Genomic DNA, 20,314 nt, shown 5'->3' with positions numbered 1-20,314 from the left:
ATACATATATATATATATATATATATATATATATATATATATATATATATATATATATTTAGATATATAATGAGATTTAGATTGCGCTGTCTTAAATATGTCAAAGTTGCTGAGGAATCAACTGACACTGCTTACTTTAGTATCAGAGGATTGTCAATATGATTCAGATTTAGAAAAGCTCTTAGTTGCAGCAAAAGATTTGTCAGCTTTTTGTAATACCTGGTTCACAAATGAAAAAAATGTGTACAGAGATTTGGCAAGGAGTGGTACTGACTGTGCCATATTGGTTTTTATCAACGAAAAGTCGCTAATAAATACACAATTTCGCAGACTTTTTACTATGCTAGTTGGCACAAATTTGAGGATTGTGATTCTTAAATACAGTGAACTTAACAACGATATTGTCTTGAGCTATTTCCCTTATGTTGCCAAACAACGACTTAAAAAAATTATGAGTTTAGTAAATAAAGCAGTTATCGTAAATTCTCAAAATTTTTTGTTATCAATTATAAATCGGCTGCAGCACCTCATCAAAAGTTGTGTAATAGTTAGGCCTTCAACAGAACACAAAACCGAAAAAAAATCAGTTTTAACCTATGAAGATGATTTGGCTATACAAAGGGCGAAACAGGCTGTTCAGCCATGTATTTTTTCATATAATCCTGTCAACAAAAAGAATCATTCTATAAAAAAGAGTTTAGTTAACACCTCTAGCCCTTTAGTAGTTAAAAAACCAATTAACGAGAAGACCCAAAAACGCTATCTCACAAACAAAAAGCCACTTATTTGTCCTACGATAAAAATTAGTTCCTCCGAAATCAATGAGAAATTGCAATGTCCTTCTTCTTCTGATGGCTTCATTGAATCAACGAAAAACTCAGCAGACTTTAGTTTTTCAAATCTACCTCACTCAAATAAGGTCGGCAGTCCGGTTATGCAGTTAGAAGAAACCTTATCGGTTGACCATCCTGATATGCGTTCATTTCACCATATACCATTAATAAAGGAATATTTTCTCGAGAAAGAAAATTCAAACGGAAAACATCAACACGTGCCTAAGACTTATGTTTTATATGATCCTTTAGCAAATTCCAAAAATTTGCTTTACGTTAGTACACCGCATATTGACAATCTTAGTTTAAACGATGTAGAGCACCACCGTCGAGCACGCCATACTTCACCAAGAAGTTCAATGTTGTTTAATAGCATGAGTTCCGATGATTTTAACAATATTGAAACTGCTTATGACTGTGTTAATCTCTTTGAATCTCCGATTCCTACACCCGATATAAAGATTAAGTCTATTTATCATAAACCAATTCCTTCATTTTCACAGGAAATGTGCTTTCCACCTGTTGGTTTGTTTCCTTGTGAAACACTGCAGAGCAAAAGACCCTCCATATTTGATGCTTTGCGAATGTAAACTCGTATTTTTATTTTACTGATTCTTATTGATCTTTGTAATTGTTATTTAAACTGAAATTATTGTTGTTACTATGGTTTTTCAATATGGTGGTGCTTTTTTTTTTTTTTGATTATGCTAGGATTGATTTGCAAACATCAATTAAATCACAAATTTTGAAAAAAGGTTACAAAAAAATAAATTTCCGTCCAAAAAAAATTTTTTTTTCACAAAATATTTATGCAATTAACTTTAATGCTTGTAAACTGTTAGTTTAGCATTATCAACACTTTTGGCACATTCATTCAGGTTGGGATTCATTAACTCCGATTTCTTCGAATCTTGAACTCGCGTTAAAATTTGTAGTCTCTCAAATAACCAATTAAAACTGACGTTGCAGTAATTTCAAATGACCAATTAAAACTGACGGTTGAAGTAATTTCTAGAAAACCTTTAATTTTCCCTTTTTATCGAGTGCTCTGCGGAAAAATCTCTGATGCAATATTTTCATAATAAGAATTGATAAAGCGTTATAGGTAATACTCTTTCAACATTTTTAGAAAGTGTTTAAATAGTGAGTTTGCTTTATTGGAATCTACGAAACGCTGAATTAGAGTACACCTTAGTGTTGACACTACGTTGCTTTTAAACTCTTGATTTAACGCTCCTGTCGTAAGGACAATCATTTGGCATAATTTTCGTTTTCATGTATCTTATACATCAAACGCATCTGCTTAATGTCTACAAGTAGATATCCTGTTAATCTTCAGTATTGAACACATTGAAACAGAAAGACATAAATAGAATTACTATGTTCAATTTTTCTAGAATGAATTGCCCATCCAGAGGAGAAATCTGAACTTTAGCTTTTACTTATATTTTAACACATGCTTTTTTGTAACTGTCTCTGATTTTTTTTCAGAAGCATAACGAAATACAGATGAAGAACAGGGCACGATTGAAGGAAAGTTTAAGGACCATCGCGTAATGGTCCCCGGAATTAAATGCTCTTATGCAGACGTACTGAATTCTTTTGAGAAGTTAGATGAATAGAAACGGAGATTGCATAAGAGTAATACTGTTAGGAGTATCAAGTTTGTTGTTACAAAGAAACGCACACAAAATCACAAGTAGATTTAAGATTATAAACTAACAGTCCAATTCTTCGGTAGTTGCTCTTCAGCAATAAGTTATAAAGCAGTATTTCCCATAATTATGGCATAGTAGTTATTAGATAAATTCAGACTGAAACTTCTGTCTTTGACATGGCTGGAGAATGTGCCAATTGATTTATTCTGTATGTCCTCACCAAGAATTAAACAAAGAACACTAGATGTTCAGAGATTTTTAATCAGAGCATACACTCTCTAATAAGAGCATAAGCATCTAATTCTGTACATCCGTATGCAAACTGTACGAGTAAATTGGGAAAGAGAGTACAGATTTGATAGCTGATCTAGAGTTGGTCGAATTGCAAAGGAGTATTTCACATCCATGTGTTAACTTCATTGATCTCGTACAGATGTAGCAACATTCGTAGTTAAATTTAGGAAGATAGGGTTTTGGTCCTTCGTTCATATTAGGGAGTAAGAACTACAGTTTGTGGCTGACTATAACTTCACTACCGCGCAGTTCCATTAATTAAAAGAGAGTATTCAAAACAGTTCAGTGCCTCAAAAAGTTTAAATTACTTTACTTCCAATACAAATCAATATTGCATTGGGCTAGATGTCTAGGAAGGGTAGGAATATACACATGTAGGCCTCAGTTGAATAAGTATTCAAATGCAAATTTGCATCAATGTACAAAGGGAAAGAGATTTGAAGGCTACAGATTTCAGAGTTTTCCCGAATTCCAAAACATCAGTTTTACTTGAGCATATTTTATTTTGTCAAAATGAATTACATATACCATATTGAGATAAAATATTTTTAGTTTGTGAAACCACATTAAAGCTTTAAAATGCTAATAGGAAATTAGCACAGCAAACTATTTAAATAAAAACAGTGCTTGCAATTGTGTATTAGATTTAAATTTACAACAGGAGAGCATGACATAAAATATCAACAGGATTTCGAACATTGATAAAAAATATTTTACTTATTCAAATGGAGTAACACTGAACAAGTAAAAACATGACAACTTTTAAAGCATGAGAAATTAGTCAACTTCTTCAATGGTTGGTCCACCTGAGCTACCAGTGTTAGGAGCAGCACCGCCACCTGGAAAACCACCAGGCATGCCTCCAGGAAAACCACCGGGCATACCTCCTGGAGCACCGCCTGCTTGGTAGAGCTTAGTAATGATTGGTGCACAGACCTTCTCCAGTTCCTTCTGTTTGTGCTCAAACTCTTCTTTCTCAGCAGTCTAAACACCCAATGAAAAAGTGTTAGAAAGTAAATAGAAAGTAAACAACCAAACAGCATAAAATTGTACGCTTAAGACTGTTAACCCTAGGCTCTTTACAACTAAATCAATAGAGTGAACAGTTTGAAAACTGCTTACTTGATTGCGATCCACCCACTCCACTGTTTCGTTGCACTTCTGCAGTATAGTTTTCTTGTCTTCTTCGCTGATCTTGTCCTTCACTTTGTCATCCTCCACAGTTTGCTTCATGTTGTAGCAATAGCTCTCTAAAGAGTTCTTTGCTTGAACCTTGTCTCGTTGAGCTTCGTCGTCAGCTTTGTATTTCTCAGCTTCTTGAACCATTCTCTCAATGTCTTCTTTGGAGAGACGACCTTTGTCGTTTGTGATGGTGATCTTGTTCTCCTTTCCTGTGCTCTTGTCCAATGCAGACACGTTCAGAATGCCATTAGCATCAACATCAAAAGTCACCTCTATTTGAGGGACACCTCTTGGAGCTGGGGGAATTCCAGAGAGCTCAAACTTGCCAAGCAGGTTGTTGTGTGCTGTCATGCTCCTTTCTCCTTCAAAGACTTGAATCAAAACCCCAGGTTGATTGTCTGAGTAGGTGGTGAATGTCTGAGAGTACTTTGTGGGAACTGTTGTGTTGCGCTTGATCAGTGCTGTGAACACTCCACCAGCTGTTTCAATACCTAGCGACAGTGGAGCAACATCGAGAAGCAGCAAGTCTTGAACAGCTTCATGCTTGTCTCCGCTCAGAATGGCAGCTTGGACTGCAGCACCATATGCAACAGCCTCGTCAGGGTTGATGGACTTGTTCAGCTCCTTACCGTTGAAGAAGTCTTGCAACAAGCTTTGGACCTTTGGAATACGAGTTGAACCACCGACCAATACGACTTCATGAATGTCTGACTTGGAAAAGTTTTGACCGTTGCTGTTTTTCCCAGCATCTCTGATGGCATCTGCAACTGGAGTCAACGTGCCTCTGAACATATCAATACACAACTCTTCAAAACGAGCTCTGGTGATAGATGTATAAAAGTCAATACCATCAAACAGAGAGTCTATTTCAACACTAGCTTGAGTACTGGCAGAGAGTGTTCTCTTGGCTCGTTCACATGCTGTCCTCAAACGTCTAAGTGCACGCTTGTTGCCTGAAATATCTTTTTTGTGTTTTCTCTTAAACTCATCTACAAAGTGGTTGACCAGACGGTTATCAAAATCTTCTCCACCAAGGTGAGTGTCACCTGCAGTGGATTTTACTTCAAATATACCGTCCTCTATTGCAAGAATGGAGACATCAAAAGTACCACCTCCCAAATCAAAGATCAGAACGTTTTTCTCTGCACCAACTTTTTTGTCCAAACCATAAGCAATTGCAGCAGCAGTGGGTTCATTGATGATGCGCAGAACATTTAGCCCAGCAATAACACCAGCATCTTTTGTGGCTTGACGTTGAGAATCATTGAAGTATGCAGGAACTGTGATGACAACATCTTGAACTTTCTTTCCTAGGTAGGCATCAGCAACTTCTTTCATTTTTAGTAAAACCATAGATGAGATTTCTTCAGGGAAAAAAGACTTGGTTTCCCCTTTGAACTCCACCTGAATCTTAGGTCGGCCACCTTCATCAATGACCTAGAATGAGTTAAAGGTATTTTGGTCACAAAAACTGGCTGCACTTATCAATTTTACAAATCTGTCATACAGGAATTAGTGTAGGCTTTGGAATTCTCTTACACTTAATTACACTACAAAAACATTTTTATCAAGTATTAAAACCCTATTCAAATTAGGAATAAACTTTTTGTGTTAGTAACAGTGTTAGTAACAGTAGGGTGTTAGGTAACAGCAGTAAAAGTGTTAAGTAACAGGTCTTAGATTAGGAAAAACCGAACCGAACTTACTGTAAAAGGCCAATGTTTTCTGTCTGAAGTGACTGAAGCATCGTTGAATTTTCGTCCAATAAGTCGCTTAGCATCTAAAAAGGTTTAATTTCAAGATTAACTTTAAAAAAAAAAAGTAAGAAAATCAAGTCTCAAGACTGAAGTCTGTAAGTAAGTTTTTTTGAACTAGGCTCTAGATTTTTAGATGAAAACAAAAAATTTACAAACCGAAGACTGTGTTAGAAGGATTGATCGCTACTTGATTTTTAGCAGCATCTCCGATAAGTCTTTCAGTATCAGTAAATGCAACGTAACTGGGGGTAGTACGGTTTCCTTGCTCGTTAGCAATTATTTCAACTTTACCATGTTGGAAAACACCTACACAAGAATACGTTGTACCAAGATCTATACCAATCGCTGGTGCTTTAGACATTTTCACTTTCTCTTTTTATTCTTGGTAGGCGTTAGTCACAGTCAGCCTTTCGACAGAGAATATTCAAGTAGAGAGGAACATGGCGAAAGGAACTTTTTTTATATAAGCAAACTATGACGGGGGTTCATGTCAAGGAACAAAACCATTATATATGTTTCTGAACAAGAAAAAGCAATTATAAAATTAAAAAGATAGCAGTTAGTTATCTGATTCTCTTTCATAAAACTTAAATATATTTATTTATATTAAATTCTAGATTATAAAATTGAAATTCACTTTGAATACCTTTTGACATAAAGTTCCCGATAAATGAACATAAGTAAAAACTTCTAGATCATTCTTTGGTAAAATTTCTCTTTAGAAAGGGGGTAAAATCCAATTCAATTCATAAATTATCTTAACAAGTTGACTTTTTACAGGTTATTTTCTTTATCAATAGTAAAAGATTTAACTTATAAAATATTTTCTTATATATATTTTTAAAAAATATGTAATACGACAGCTCCAATGGCAGCAACAGCATAATTCGTTGTACTCGTTTCAAATTTAAATGCCGCGAAAAGGTTGCCGTTTTGTTTCGAAACTTCACAACCTTTACATATGCCAATGACGTCATTGTATGAGCTGTTGAGCAAGACTTTGGACCATTATTTTCATTCTTAGACTCGATTATTTATTTAATTCTTCTCACAAAATTATGATAAAATTTGTCTGAACTTTTATTTTTAAGAGATAGGCCACCTTACTTCGCTGTTTATCTCACATTACAGATAAATGTTTATTCAGTTTCATATATAATAATGATAATAATAAAATAATAATAATAAAAAAATAATAACAATAATAATAATAATAATAATAATAATAATAATAATAATAATATAAATAATAATAATACAAACTAAATAATTAGCTGAGTGCATATCGATATATACCGAATGTATATCAAAATATATTGATATATATCAATATATATCGATACATGTTGATATATATTGTATAAATCGGTATACCAATATATATCGATATATATTATATATGTATATTTATACAAATATTTTAATTAGGAAGAGAAGTTGTTGTTTGAATGATTAATTTCATCACTCAGATCGCATCGTGGTTTATCAACGAAGATTGCTCGTTAATAAGTGTTTTGAATTGATGCTCATAACATCAGCAGAGCATAATACACTTGTTTCTTCATGCTGTGCAGCGAACACATTTCTTACAGCCAACTTTGATATTTTTAAGAGTTGATATTAAAAATGTGATGATAAAAATGCTCCACCAGCAAGTTTAAGTTTAGCTCATCCATTAGGGCGGATGACAGCAAAAAACTTTCGACTGTACTTAAAACTTTTTATAAAGCATATCCGATGTTCAAAGGATGGCTGTCAGTATAACTTATTTTATATAATTATGAATTATAAGTTATGATACTTATAATTTATGATAGTCATGTATTGATTGGTTTTGTAGATATGGATTAAATTTTCATGGATTAAACTACAGCCGCTTGACTGTTTAGACCATTCAAGAAATAAATAATAACAATTACTTAACTATGGTTTTTTTTCATCAAATATGACCATAACCTGTCACTGTTACATTCTTGACGCCACAACATAAAAAAGATATCACAAAAATACTGCATAATGCTGTAAAAAGTCGTGTTTCAGCAAGTTACTTTTAAAATACAACAAAGTTATGTATATACTTGTATATGGCATATACAAATATACAAATAAAATATTTCTTTAAGCGATTAGCAGTTACTGCAATTAAATATAATTTAATCGTATTCTCACTTACTTAATTCTCATCCAAAATTATTTAAATTTATTTAAAAAAAAACGTTGGATAGATAATATTAACAAGAGAACAACGTATGAAACTAATATCAATTCGACATTATTTCGGCGTTTTTTTACTCTATTACCTGTCTGTTTATTATTTATCATTCTCTGGCTCTTCTCTGTCTGTAAGGCACGATGACCTTTGGCAGACTATTTACATTCGGTTCTCAATTTTTTTTTTTTTTTTTTTGTTTAAGTGGTATACATGTTCTCCACATATGTTGAGATGATCAGCCATATTGCTTTTTTAGCTTGCTTTTGACAGATGTAAAGGTTAAACGTGGCTTGGGATGCCTGGCGAAATCAAGAAGATGTTAATGAACTTGACAGCCCTGGAAGCCCTAGCACGTCAATAACCCATGAAAACATAGAAGCCAGAGCTGGTAAAAGGGGGGTGCAAATGTTGCTTTTTTCCGAAATTTTTTTGGGGGCCCTATTTTTTTACAGTAGAACAAAAAATGAAATTTATTGTTATTATTAATATATATATATATATATATATATATATTTTTGCAATTTCCAAACAAAAGACCAAAGTTTAGTGAAATAGGTGTGGCCACACCGGATTCCTTATAAATTGCTACCATTAGTAAAAATGTCGGTTTATTGATGTTTTAATGCAGTACTGAGTGTAATCAGGAAATACGAGATAAAAGTGGTAAAAGAAAAAGTTAGTAAATAAACTTAACGCTAGTAACAAACTCCTTACAGAAAGTGCAGATTGTGGGTAGAATGGCCATTCGTAGGATTTGAAAATATGAACCTGGTGCTCTGAAAAGAAACAAAGTCTTGAAACAATTTTCCTTCTGAAAAGTGCTCTAAATAAGTATATTAAAATTACCTTTGATAATTTTGCTGCAGAAGAAATTCCAAGTGGATCTTTACAAACAGTAGACAGCGAAGTCGTCAATCAATCTCCAGAGAATGAAAATGGCATATTCTTGACTCAGGTTGTTACTAATATGCGTATTATTACAAAGCCTAAAGTTTTAATGGCATCGGAGCCCCCTGTTGCCTACGACCAACCCTAATTGAAGTAGCGAATAAAATTATTATGAAGAACTGTTAAATCAATATTACAGTAGTTGCTGAGAATGTTGACATATCGGTTGGCTCATGCCATACATTTTTTTGGAGAGTTTTGGGGATATCGCTAAACTTTGACCAAAAGAATCTTCGCATGAGAATTGCTCAGGAGCTGTTGAATAACGTCAATGACATTTAGATTTTCAAAAAAAGGATTGTAATTAGTGAGAAGCTTAGTCATCCGAAAGGAAGCGGCCAGAAGGCCAACGAAGGCACGCCAGGTTTGATCAACTTGGAAGGTTTCTCTCACTGTTTTCTTTGAGTACAATTGCGTAGTGCACCATGAGTTTTTGTTACACTATTATACAGTCAAAAAGGAATATTGCCTACAAGTTATGCGTGAAGCAATATGAAGAAGACGATCGGGTAAAAAAATTCATGAATTTTGCATCACAACACCTGCTCATACATCATTGCTTGTTCGTAGCTTTTTCGCCGAAAGCAACACTGTAATCATGCCTCAGCGGCCATATTCACCGCACTTGCGCCCCCCCCCCCCCCGGCATCTTTTTCTTATTCCCAAAACTGAAAAAAACACATGAAAGGACGGCGTTTCGCCACAATCAAAGAATCAGGATTAGGAAGATCAAGGAGTCGTTAAAAGAACTAAAGGCCAAACCAAAAAGCAAGTTTTAATCCATTTATTTATATTGTATAGAATTTAGAATTAATGATTTTTTTGGGGGGTGGGGGTTAGTGCCAGGGATGGTACCACATCAATATAAATACCCCAGAAGAAGTTTTTACATCAAACATTCAATGAGTATTTTTGTATCTTATTTCTCAGTGATAAATTAAACCTTACTATATAATTGCTATTTAGGGAAGTTAAAAGAATATGATAAATCTTCAAAACTTTGAGACTTTGAAGATCAACTTAGATTATATCTAGTTCTTTTATAATTACAATTACTTCTTGGTCTTCTTCTCCTTTACCTTTTTTCTTTTCTTTTTCTTCTACTTTTTCCAGGAGATCAGGAATAGTCGAACAACTCCAAAGATAACATTTCTGAAACTTTAACTGGCCTCTTTGTTTTCCTTTGAAAAAATTGGCTAAAAAAAGTACTACTAATGAATAATTTAAATACTATAAAACATACAAAAAATTTTGCTTCAACAATTTCATTCTTTAAAACTTTAAATGACTTTTGAGACAAGTGTATTTAAATTGTAAAGATAGAATGTAAACAAAAAAGTGCTTATAAAAAGTTTAAAGCCTGTGAACAACGACTAGAAAAGCCTAGAAAGAATCGCCTTGACAACTAAGTATTTAGTACCATGAGGAATTTTAAAGAAGTTTCTAGAATAATTCACACACGGGAGGTTTTCTAAATAATTAAAAAAAAAACTTATAAAAACTTAAAGTAATAAAATATTTAAGCTCTAAATCCTATTTAAAAAAACTAATAAAAAATTATTTTGATTTAAATAATTGCTCAATATAACTGTTACAGTTTAAAATAGCAAATATAAAATTACTAATAACCCCCTGTTTAGTTACAATTACAAAACTTAAAAACTGATATAAGTAAACTTGCTTCAAGTATGTAGATAGGCTGATTCACTCTAACCCTACGAGGACAAAATAATTGACCTGCACTATTTATATAACACATTAGGTGAATAGAGAATGTCTAAAGCACCAGCGATTGGTATAGATCTTGGTACAACGTATTCTTGTGTAGGTGTTTTCCAACATGGTAAAGTTGAAATAATTGCTAACGAGCAAGGAAACCGTACTACCCCCAGTTACGTTGCATTTACTGATACTGAAAGACTTATCGGAGATGCTGCTAAAAATCAAGTAGCGATCAATCCTTCTAACACAGTCTTCGGTTTGTAAATTTTTTGTTTTCATCTAAAAATCTAGAGCCTAGTTCAAAAAAACTTACTTACAGACTTCAGTCTTGAGACTTGATTTTCTTACTTTTTTTTTTTAAAGTTAATCTTGAAATTAAACCTTTTTAGATGCTAAGCGACTTATTGGACGAAAATTCAACGATGCTTCAGTCACTTCAGACAGAAAACATTGGCCTTTTACAGTAAGTTCGGTTCGGTTTTTCCTAATCTAAGACCTGTTACTTAACACTTTTACTGCTGTTACCTAACACCCTACTGTTACTAACACTGTTACTAACACAAAAAGTTTATTCCTAATTTGAATAGGGTTTTAATACTTGATAAAAATGTTTTTGTAGTGTAATTAAGTGTAAGAGAATTCCAAAGCCTACACTAATTCCTGTATGACAGATTTGTAAAATTGATAAGTGCAGCCAGTTTTTGTGACCAAAATACCTTTAACTCATTCTAGGTCATTGATGAAGGTGGCCGACCTAAGATTCAGGTGGAGTTCAAAGGGGAAACCAAGTCTTTTTTCCCTGAAGAAATCTCATCTATGGTTTTACTAAAAATGAAAGAAGTTGCTGATGCCTACCTAGGAAAGAAAGTTCAAGATGTTGTCATCACAGTTCCTGCATACTTCAATGATTCTCAACGTCAAGCCACAAAAGATGCTGGTGTTATTGCTGGGCTAAATGTTCTGCGCATCATCAATGAACCCACTGCTGCTGCAATTGCTTATGGTTTGGACAAAAAAGTTGGTGCAGAGAAAAACGTTCTGATCTTTGATTTGGGAGGTGGTACTTTTGATGTCTCCATTCTTGCAATAGAGGACGGTATATTTGAAGTAAAATCCACTGCAGGTGACACTCACCTTGGTGGAGAAGATTTTGATAACCGTCTGGTCAACCACTTTGTAGATGAGTTTAAGAGAAAACACAAAAAAGATATTTCAGGCAACAAGCGTGCACTTAGACGTTTGAGGACAGCATGTGAACGAGCCAAGAGAACACTCTCTGCCAGTACTCAAGCTAGTGTTGAAATAGACTCTCTGTTTGATGGTATTGACTTTTATACATCTATCACCAGAGCTCGTTTTGAAGAGTTGTGTATTGATATGTTCAGAGGCACGTTGACTCCAGTTGCAGATGCCATCAGAGATGCTGGGAAAAACAGCAACGGTCAAAACTTTTCCAAGTCAGACATTCATGAAGTCGTATTGGTCGGTGGTTCAACTCGTATTCCAAAGGTCCAAAGCTTGTTGCAAGACTTCTTCAACGGTAAGGAGCTGAACAAGTCCATCAACCCTGACGAGGCTGTTGCATATGGTGCTGCAGTCCAAGCTGCCATTCTGAGCGGAGACAAGCATGAAGCTGTTCAAGACTTGCTGCTTCTCGATGTTGCTCCACTGTCGCTAGGTATTGAAACAGCTGGTGGAGTGTTCACAGCACTGATCAAGCGCAACACAACAGTTCCCACAAAGTACTCTCAGACATTCACCACCTACTCAGACAATCAACCTGGGGTTTTGATTCAAGTCTTTGAAGGAGAAAGGAGCATGACAGCACACAACAACCTGCTTGGCAAGTTTGAGCTCTCTGGAATTCCCCCAGCTCCAAGAGGTGTCCCTCAAATAGAGGTGACTTTTGATGTTGATGCTAATGGCATTCTGAACGTGTCTGCATTGGACAAGAGCACAGGAAAGGAGAACAAGATCACCATCACAAACGACAAAGGTCGTCTCTCCAAAGAAGACATTGAGAGAATGGTTCAAGAAGCTGAGAAATACAAAGCTGACGACGAAGCTCAACGAGACAAGGTTCAAGCAAAGAACTCTTTAGAGAGCTATTGCTACAACATGAAGCAAACTGTGGAGGATGACAAAGTGAAGGACAAGATCAGCGAAGAAGACAAGAAAACTATACTGCAGAAGTGCAACGAAACAGTGGAGTGGGTGGATCGCAATCAAGTAAGCAGTTTTCAAACTGTTCACTCTATTGATTTAGTTGTAAAGAGCCTAGGGTTAACAGTCTTAAGCGTACAATTTTATGCTGTTTGGTTGTTTACTTTCTATTTACTTTCTAACACTTTTTCATTGGGTGTTTAGACTGCTGAGAAAGAAGAGTTTGAGCACAAACAGAAGGAACTGGAGAAGGTCTGTGCACCAATCATTACTAAGCTCTACCAAGCAGGCGGTGCTCCAGGAGGTATGCCCGGTGGTTTTCCTGGAGGCATGCCTGGTGGTTTTCCAGGTGGCGGTGCTGCTCCTAACACTGGTAGCTCAGGTGGACCAACCATTGAAGAAGTTGATTAAGTTCAGACTTTTATAAATAGTTTTATATTTTTTTAAAAATAATGTTCATAGCAGAAACCTTAATTTATTTTAGAAAATGAATTTTAGGGAAAAAATTTTGTACTATGACAATAGTTTTGTGAAATTTAGACAAATTTTATAGACAACGTTTTGTATTTCTTAAATTGTCTTTTATCAGAATAATGGATGTGTATACATGAAAAGGCGAGTGACTTAAAGCGCTAAAATATACCTTTCTACATATTTAACTAGATTTAATTCAATTAACTTTCTTAAAGTTCTAGACAAATATTTGCTGTTATGTTTCGAAACACTCGGGTTCTACAATAAATCTTACACATTCTTTTACATGAAAACATTATGCATATCTGCTCATAGTTAGGAATCGATTCTCCAAATCTGTGTCAACATAACTTTATAAACAGCGTTGTGAGCCGAGTCTCTTAATCGGGCACTTAGGATGACTCACTAACAACCAGATTACTATATTTGTTTGAAAAGGGCGTTTACGTCTGAGTCTCTACGTCATCTTATTCGTTTGTCATGGTGTCAACTGGTTACTTCATTTGTCCTTTAAAAAAAAAGAGAGTCAGACCAAAAACGCGAAATGAACTCTTTCTTCTTGCTTATTTAGGCAAATCGTTACTTTAGGTAATGAACACAATCATGTTGATTCCATTCTGTGTTCTTAAGATTAAAACTCAGTAAAACACGTCCGAGCCAATGGTAAACTACTACTAGGGTGTGTTCTTATACCAGACATGAGAAAGTTTTTATCAGCAAGTTGCTTACCTTTTTAACTTAGCCCATCTAGCTGTTTAAATCTAGATTATCAGGATCTTAAACTACACTTTTAACTTAGCCTAGTTCAAGTATCTTAGTTTGGAGATTTGATTTCACCATTTGAGGGCCCATGCCAATTGTCTTGAAACAATGGCATTCTGAAAAATAATTATTTTTTTCCCTCTGTGTAAATAGACTAAATGTAAATATTTTGTTACTCTTAACACGTTTTCGTTACTGCTAAGCCTGTTGTTTAGTTTCATGTTTTACTTTGCAAATGGGTTGTTAAAAATACTGAAATTTTAATCAGGTTTACTATAAGATGATTACAACAAATGAATAAATTTACACCTATTTCATTTAATGTTATCAAACAATGAATGAGAAATATTTCACTTTCATATTATTCTAGAAATAAATTCATTTTTAAAAAAACAACCCTTTAGAATTTGTCTCATTTTCCTCATCATAACCTTTCGGCTTTTCTCTTGAACCAACAAATTCTTCATCTCACACCTAATAAAAATTCATATCATACTAGAAGAAGTACCCCGCGTTGCCCGGGAGATCAAAGTAGTGACTGAATATCACACTTATGGAAATCCGTTGCTGATTAAATTTAGACGTTGCTCAGTCTGTACCAAGTGGTGGTGGACCCTTATAGACCTTTTTTGCTTATTTGGTTTTTCTACTTCTAATTATTTTTCTGTAATGATAACTTCTAGAAAATTCATTGTTCATAAAACGACAAACACAAATGGGAAAAAAAACAAATCACTGCGAATAAATCCCGAAGTGAATTCTACTAAAGTCATTGCCTTCTAATATACAAGATTCCATGTTTTTCCTTCAGCGAAAATAAAGAATTAAAAAAATAAAGATTCTTTGAACTTCCAACTCTGGATTTTTGGGAGCTAAGTTTTTGGGAGCTGATTTTTTGGAACAATAATTTTATATTAACTAACTTTTTTAGGAAGCATTTGTAAAATTCCCACTTTTTCTTAAAGTTACTGGCGTAATACCCAAGTAACCTTTAGAAGGTACCTCCCTGAGGGGAAGAGACCAACATTTTAAGAAATTTCCTCTCCCAGGAGTACTTACTGCAGTAAACCTGGGTGATCCGTAGTAAGGGTGGTACTATCCTTGGGTCAGAAATATGTCCTATGTCTGACTCTTGGAAAGTTAGGTCCCCATGTCTAATTCGGTGTAGATTGATTCAAAGGTCTGGATTTATATATAAGATAATTTCGCCTTTTGATTAATATTACCTACTAAATCGATTGAAGGAAATTCGTTCAATGCAACTTATAATTTATCTAAACCATTTAATTGGAATCTGAGTTTCTACTTTCTTGAAAGCGTTGTGGGATTATTATCACTAACAATTTCTGTAAATTTTACCATTTACAGAAGCTAATTATATTACGATCCATTTTTTTATTTATCCGCAAAAGATAGGTCTGTAATAAGTATCCCTTGGTTCAATCATTTAACGTATTAGATAGCCCCAAAGATACAAAATATAAGAAGATTTTAGCTTCTGAATATTGCAAAAGCTGAAATGCAAAACAGAAGGAATACTGTAAAAACATTTAAGAAAATAGGTAGACATTGTTAATATCTAGGACTACTAGAATTTCAATAAAAATGTTTAGTCCAGCATACGTGCAATTTAAAACCTAAATTATAAGAAAATAATAAATATGCAAGAATTTAATAAACTTGATGCAGAAGATTTAATTCTGTTGTTTTTTGTTGATGCCTGTGGTTTAATGAATATTTTCTATTGATTTAATTTCTTTGTTTGTTTCATAAAAAATGTGCGGTACAATTATTTGTTTTAAGACTGTGTGGTTGGAGTTTTATCAAAACAAAGAAAATTATAAATGAAAGAAAATAAACGAGAATTTATTTGCTAAAGTTAGGACGCCATCATTAAATTAATCTTAATCTTCAAAAATAAAGCCTGATTCAAACCTGAAAAAAACAGGGTCTTTTTACATTACGTTTTTGTGAATATTTTTGCCGTTCGGCAATATTTTTGCAGTTTCCCAAATAACGTTTTGCTTATGAAAAAATTTTATTGCTATTTATGGATTGATATTTCCTCAATAACATAGTGGAGTAAAAGTGTGGCCACTCTTTCCTCAAAAAAATGTTTAATTTTAAATGAATAAATTTTAAAAAGACCATGCATCGCTCAACATACTGTAAAATGTCAGACACTTTTTTTTATAATGGGCTAGTGAGAAACTATCATACTTTTTATTAAATATTTTATCACGGAAAAAAAATACTTTTTAAATTCTTTAATTTAAATTTTTTACTCTTGAAGAATTCTAAATCGAAAAATCCTAATTTGTCAATTACTCATATATAACTTTGTAAATTATCTTCTAAACCACTTACATAATCTATTATATTAGTATTTGGGAGACTTTTGGTAAAGAAAAAATCTCCTTACATACAATTAACGTAGGTTTAGTATATTATAGGGATAATGTTGTAGTTTTGGTATGTTGTAGTTTTCTGAAATTTTTCAATATATTATACTTTTGTTTAACTGTGGAAACTAAAATTTGAAAAAAAATTTTTTTAACTGACTTAAATTTTTTATATTATTTATATTTTGTAAATAATAACCAAATAAATATGATAAAAGTAAATATAGTAAACTTTAATTACTAGTCTAAAATAAGTTTTAGGGTTTTGGGTAAGAAATATCTAATTACTAACTCCATCATTGTTGTAAGTAAACACCAATTTAATTTGTAGGATTTGCATCAATCAAGATTTTTTTTATATTGATTTTATGCAAATCCTTCAAATTAAATTGGTGTTTACAAACAATAAGCTTTATTTAATTCGGATGATGACATCATTTTAACTGTAACACATTAGCTAAAAATCTTGATTTGGGTGCCATTATACCCTATCAGAGTTGTAGTTTATGGTTTTTTTCCTCCTAGCACCACAATGAATACAATTGTAGGTATTGGTGTAGCATTCCAAGGTAAATAGTATTTACCTTGGAATACTACACCAATACCTACAAATTTACGCATGATTGAGCCTCCTGTCACAGGACCAAGGTTGTAAGTAGTTAGTTACATGAGAATGGTTTTATGGTTGTTGGGCCTTGGGCTGGTTATTCATTCCATGCTTATGGCTGGTTATTTATTTGACCTTAATCCTATTGAAAAATTGATGCGACCATCTAAAAAATTAACTTTAGAAACTTAGACCCTCATCTGCCGTTAAAATACAAGAGGAAATAAATTAGCTATGAATTAACTTATTCCTCCTGAATACTTGAGAAAGTTTATGCACTAGATACCTATCCGTTTAGGTAATTGTCGGAAAGCTCGAGGACACCATTCAAAGTATTAAATGCCTGAGCTACCATTCGCTATTATTTAAGAATATGTCTTTTTTTAATTGTCAAGTTTGCTGACATATTTTTATGAAAGAAATGGATACTTTAATGATAATCATGCTTTTCTATATTATAGTTTCCAAACTTTTAATCGTGACAAACTCAATTTCACCGAAAATTGTAACTTGCCACATTAGTGCGCTGCACTATTGGTTTTTACGGTTCCGCCGTGTGTTCCTCATGAGCTATATCCTTAAAAAAACAATCTTACAATAGGTGAGTTTAAACAAAAAAAACTTTTCAATTCATGACTGAGTATTCTCTGTTATTTCGCAATTTGATATCCGATGAAGGTATATATTTATATTAAATGTAAATAATTGCGAACAAGCTCTTACTTTCCACAGGAAAGTTCACTTTGTTCGGCAAAAAGCACGCTCTACTTTTTGACAAAAGGAAAGATGGCATTTGGTAAACGCGAGAATGCAAATGAAAATGACTACATTGATGATGATGATACAGATAGTGAATTGATGCCATCATTGATAGTTGATAATGACACTGAACCTCCAGATCGATATTCACTTATTTACATAATATTTTTCATTCAAGGCATTGGAATGCTTTTACCCTGGAACTTCTTCATTACAGCTAGTGAATATTTTAGCTATAAATTCCGTGGGTATCATTTTGCTAGTGAAAATTTTGAAAAAGCATTTTCACTGGGATCAATGTTGCCATCATTAATTAGCTTGACCTTTAACATATTTATAACAAGGAAACTTTCTCGTACTTGTCGGATATCTTCATGCTTGTCTATAATGTTTTCAATGTTCATTTTAACAACTATTTTTGTCAGAGTAAATACAGATAGCTGGACTGAGCGATTCTTTACAACTACTATTGTTTGTGTTGTTATCATGAATTTGGCTGCTGGAATATACCAAGGAACTTTGTTTGGTCTTGCAGGTCTTACTGGACTTAGATATACACAAGCTATTATGGGTGGTCAAGGTGTTGCTGGCATTTTTGCTGCTTCAACAGATTTGGTATTTAAACTGGCCAATCCAAACCCTGTTGATAAGACTTCAAGTGCATTTGGTTATTTTGTGACTGCATCAGTTGTAATTGTGATCACAGCAGTAACATACTCTATTTTATTCAAACTTCCAAAAATAAAATATCACCTAAGCCATTTAGGTTTTGAAAACAATATAGAAAACTGCAACGAAGAAAGCATAAATGCAACAAAAAGTTCAATACCATATTGGTTGATTTTTAAACAAATAATGCCTTTGGCTCTATCTGTAAGTATAGTGTTTTGTGTAACTTTATCCTTGTTTCCTGCTGTTATCTCCAAAATTGTGTCTGAAAATAAATCAAATCAATCAAGAGTTACAAATGACTTGTTTGCCACTCTGGTTTGTTTCTTTATTTTTAATTGTGGTGACTTGGCAGGTCGTATAGCAGCTGGTTCTTTTCAAATAGTAACTGAAAAAGGACCTTGGCTTCCCATCTTGTGCTTTTCTCGAGTTATATTTATTCCATTATTCTTAATGTGTAATTTCGAAAATGGAAGTGTTTTGCCAAATGTTTTTAAACATGACTACTGGCCTGTTATTTTAAATTCCCTCTTTTCTTTATCAAATGGATATTTGGGAAGCCTGTGCATGATGTTTGGACCAAGGTTAGTCTCTCAAGAATACTCAGAAACTGCTGGAACAATGATGTCCTTTTTTTTAACAACAGGACTTACTACAGGTGCTTGTTTGTCATTTGCTTACAGTGTCTAAAAAGTATCATTTAGCTTCACCAAAAATTTTGTAATATGCTAATTATTGTTTATTTAAATTAATAGTTATTTTTTATTTCTAATAATCAAGTTCTAACTATACATTTTTGTATAGTAAAATGCAAACCAAAAACTTTCTACTTAATTTATTTTTATAATTTATCTTATAATTTTATCTAATTCTATACATTTGTTTAAAAAAAAAATTTTTCGTCTTTAATTATTTAGAGGAAAAAATATTTCGAAAGTGATTTTTTTCTGTGTGATTATAGTTTTTAAAGAATCAGTTTATTATTGAAGATTTTATATTTCTACAGAATACATTTTTCCTTCCAAAGTTATTTGTGATTCGTGAACCTAAACAGTGCTCCTAACAAGTAAATGGAGCTCTAATAGGAAATACTAGTTGTCAATTCGAAAATAATGCAGAAATTTTGAATGCACAATTAGTGCATTCAAAATTTCTGCATTATTTTCGTTAAAGTTAAAGAGATAAACCTTATTTACGTTCCTGGTTTGAAAGTTTTATCAAATTTTTGGGGCTGGAAAGTTAAGACGAAGTAAAATAAACAAACAAACAAAAAGAAAAATGCAAGACTCTTCCAATAGGGTGTGTCATTCTCTGTTAGGGTGAGTTATTCTCTATAAGGGTGAGTCATTCTCTGTTAGAGTAAGTCGATAATTAGTTTGAACCGTTTTTCATTTTCTTTTCCCACACAGCTTATTGATGATACTATTTAAGAAGAAATAGATCTTTGTGATTAAGAAATTAATATTAATAACTTTACAGCAGGGACTAGATAATCGGTATCGAATCTCGGTTGTCGTCTGGTATTAACAATACACCTTACAGTATCGATTTCGAGATCACGCGATCTTGGTATCGAAGGTACCGGTTATATCGATATTGTTTCGGTACCGATGATATTAATTGGTATCGCAGCTCGGTTCAACACGAGAATTTGTATCTTTTTTAAAATAAACAATTAGTGAAATATTAAATTTATATAATAACTGTGAGTTATTATTAACTCACATAGTATAATAAAAATTCTCAAGGAAAACTCTCTTCGTGTGAAAGAATTGAAAAAAACAATTAAAAATAAGTTGTTGTTTTTTTTAATTATCGTAACTTTTATTGTAAACTTACTTTGTAATGGAAAAGAAATTCATATGAAATAAA

At 33.2% G+C, this 20,314-nt stretch overlaps 4 protein-coding genes across 4 annotated transcripts; 3 read left to right on the top strand and 1 right to left on the bottom strand.

The window, feature by feature from the left end:
* The first annotated feature begins 48 nt into the window (after positions 1–48).
* LOC145190516 (uncharacterized) lies at positions 49–1,508 on the top strand. The gene has a single exon (XM_090089622.1). It carries the CDS (start codon positions 98–100, stop codon positions 1,421–1,423), a length of 1,326 nt encoding a protein of 441 aa, XP_089945748.1. The 5' UTR covers positions 49–97; the 3' UTR covers positions 1,424–1,508.
* Positions 1,509–3,268: 1,760 nt separating this feature from the next.
* On the bottom strand, positions 3,269–6,160 carry LOC145190390 (heat shock 70 kDa protein-like). The gene is made up of 4 exons (XM_080067235.2): positions 5,881–6,160; positions 5,674–5,747; positions 3,908–5,404; positions 3,269–3,769 (listed from the first exon to the last, which is right to left on the bottom strand). The coding sequence occupies exons 1-4, from the start codon at positions 6,083–6,085 to the stop codon at positions 3,563–3,565; spliced, it is 1,983 nt and encodes a 660-aa protein (XP_079923361.2). The 5' UTR covers positions 6,086–6,160; the 3' UTR covers positions 3,269–3,562.
* A 4,272-nt stretch (positions 6,161–10,432) lies between these two features.
* Positions 10,433–13,326, top strand: LOC145190391 (heat shock 70 kDa protein-like). The gene is made up of 4 exons (XM_080067236.2): positions 10,433–10,862; positions 10,996–11,069; positions 11,339–12,835; positions 12,974–13,326. Exons 1-4 carry the CDS (start codon positions 10,658–10,660, stop codon positions 13,178–13,180), a joined length of 1,983 nt encoding a protein of 660 aa, XP_079923362.2. The 5' UTR covers positions 10,433–10,657; the 3' UTR covers positions 13,181–13,326.
* A 4,266-nt stretch (positions 13,327–17,592) lies between these two features.
* On the top strand, positions 17,593–19,378 carry LOC145189815 (equilibrative nucleoside transporter 1-like). Its single transcript, XM_080066485.2, has one exon. The coding sequence runs from the start codon at positions 17,801–17,803 to the stop codon at positions 19,130–19,132; it is 1,332 nt and encodes a 443-aa protein (XP_079922611.2). The 5' UTR covers positions 17,593–17,800; the 3' UTR covers positions 19,133–19,378.
* Positions 19,379–20,314: the final 936 nt, after the last annotated feature.

This window comes from Hydra viridissima, unplaced genomic scaffold (assembly GCF_058129835.1).
Source record: "Hydra viridissima isolate aposymbiotic clone 2 unplaced genomic scaffold, HvirCarnegie_v1 scaffold_6, whole genome shotgun sequence".
Lineage (NCBI taxonomy): Eukaryota > Metazoa > Cnidaria > Hydrozoa > Anthoathecata > Hydridae > Hydra > Hydra viridissima.
Note: the sequence above shows the minus strand (reverse complement) of the source record. Positions and strands in the feature narration are given on the sequence as shown.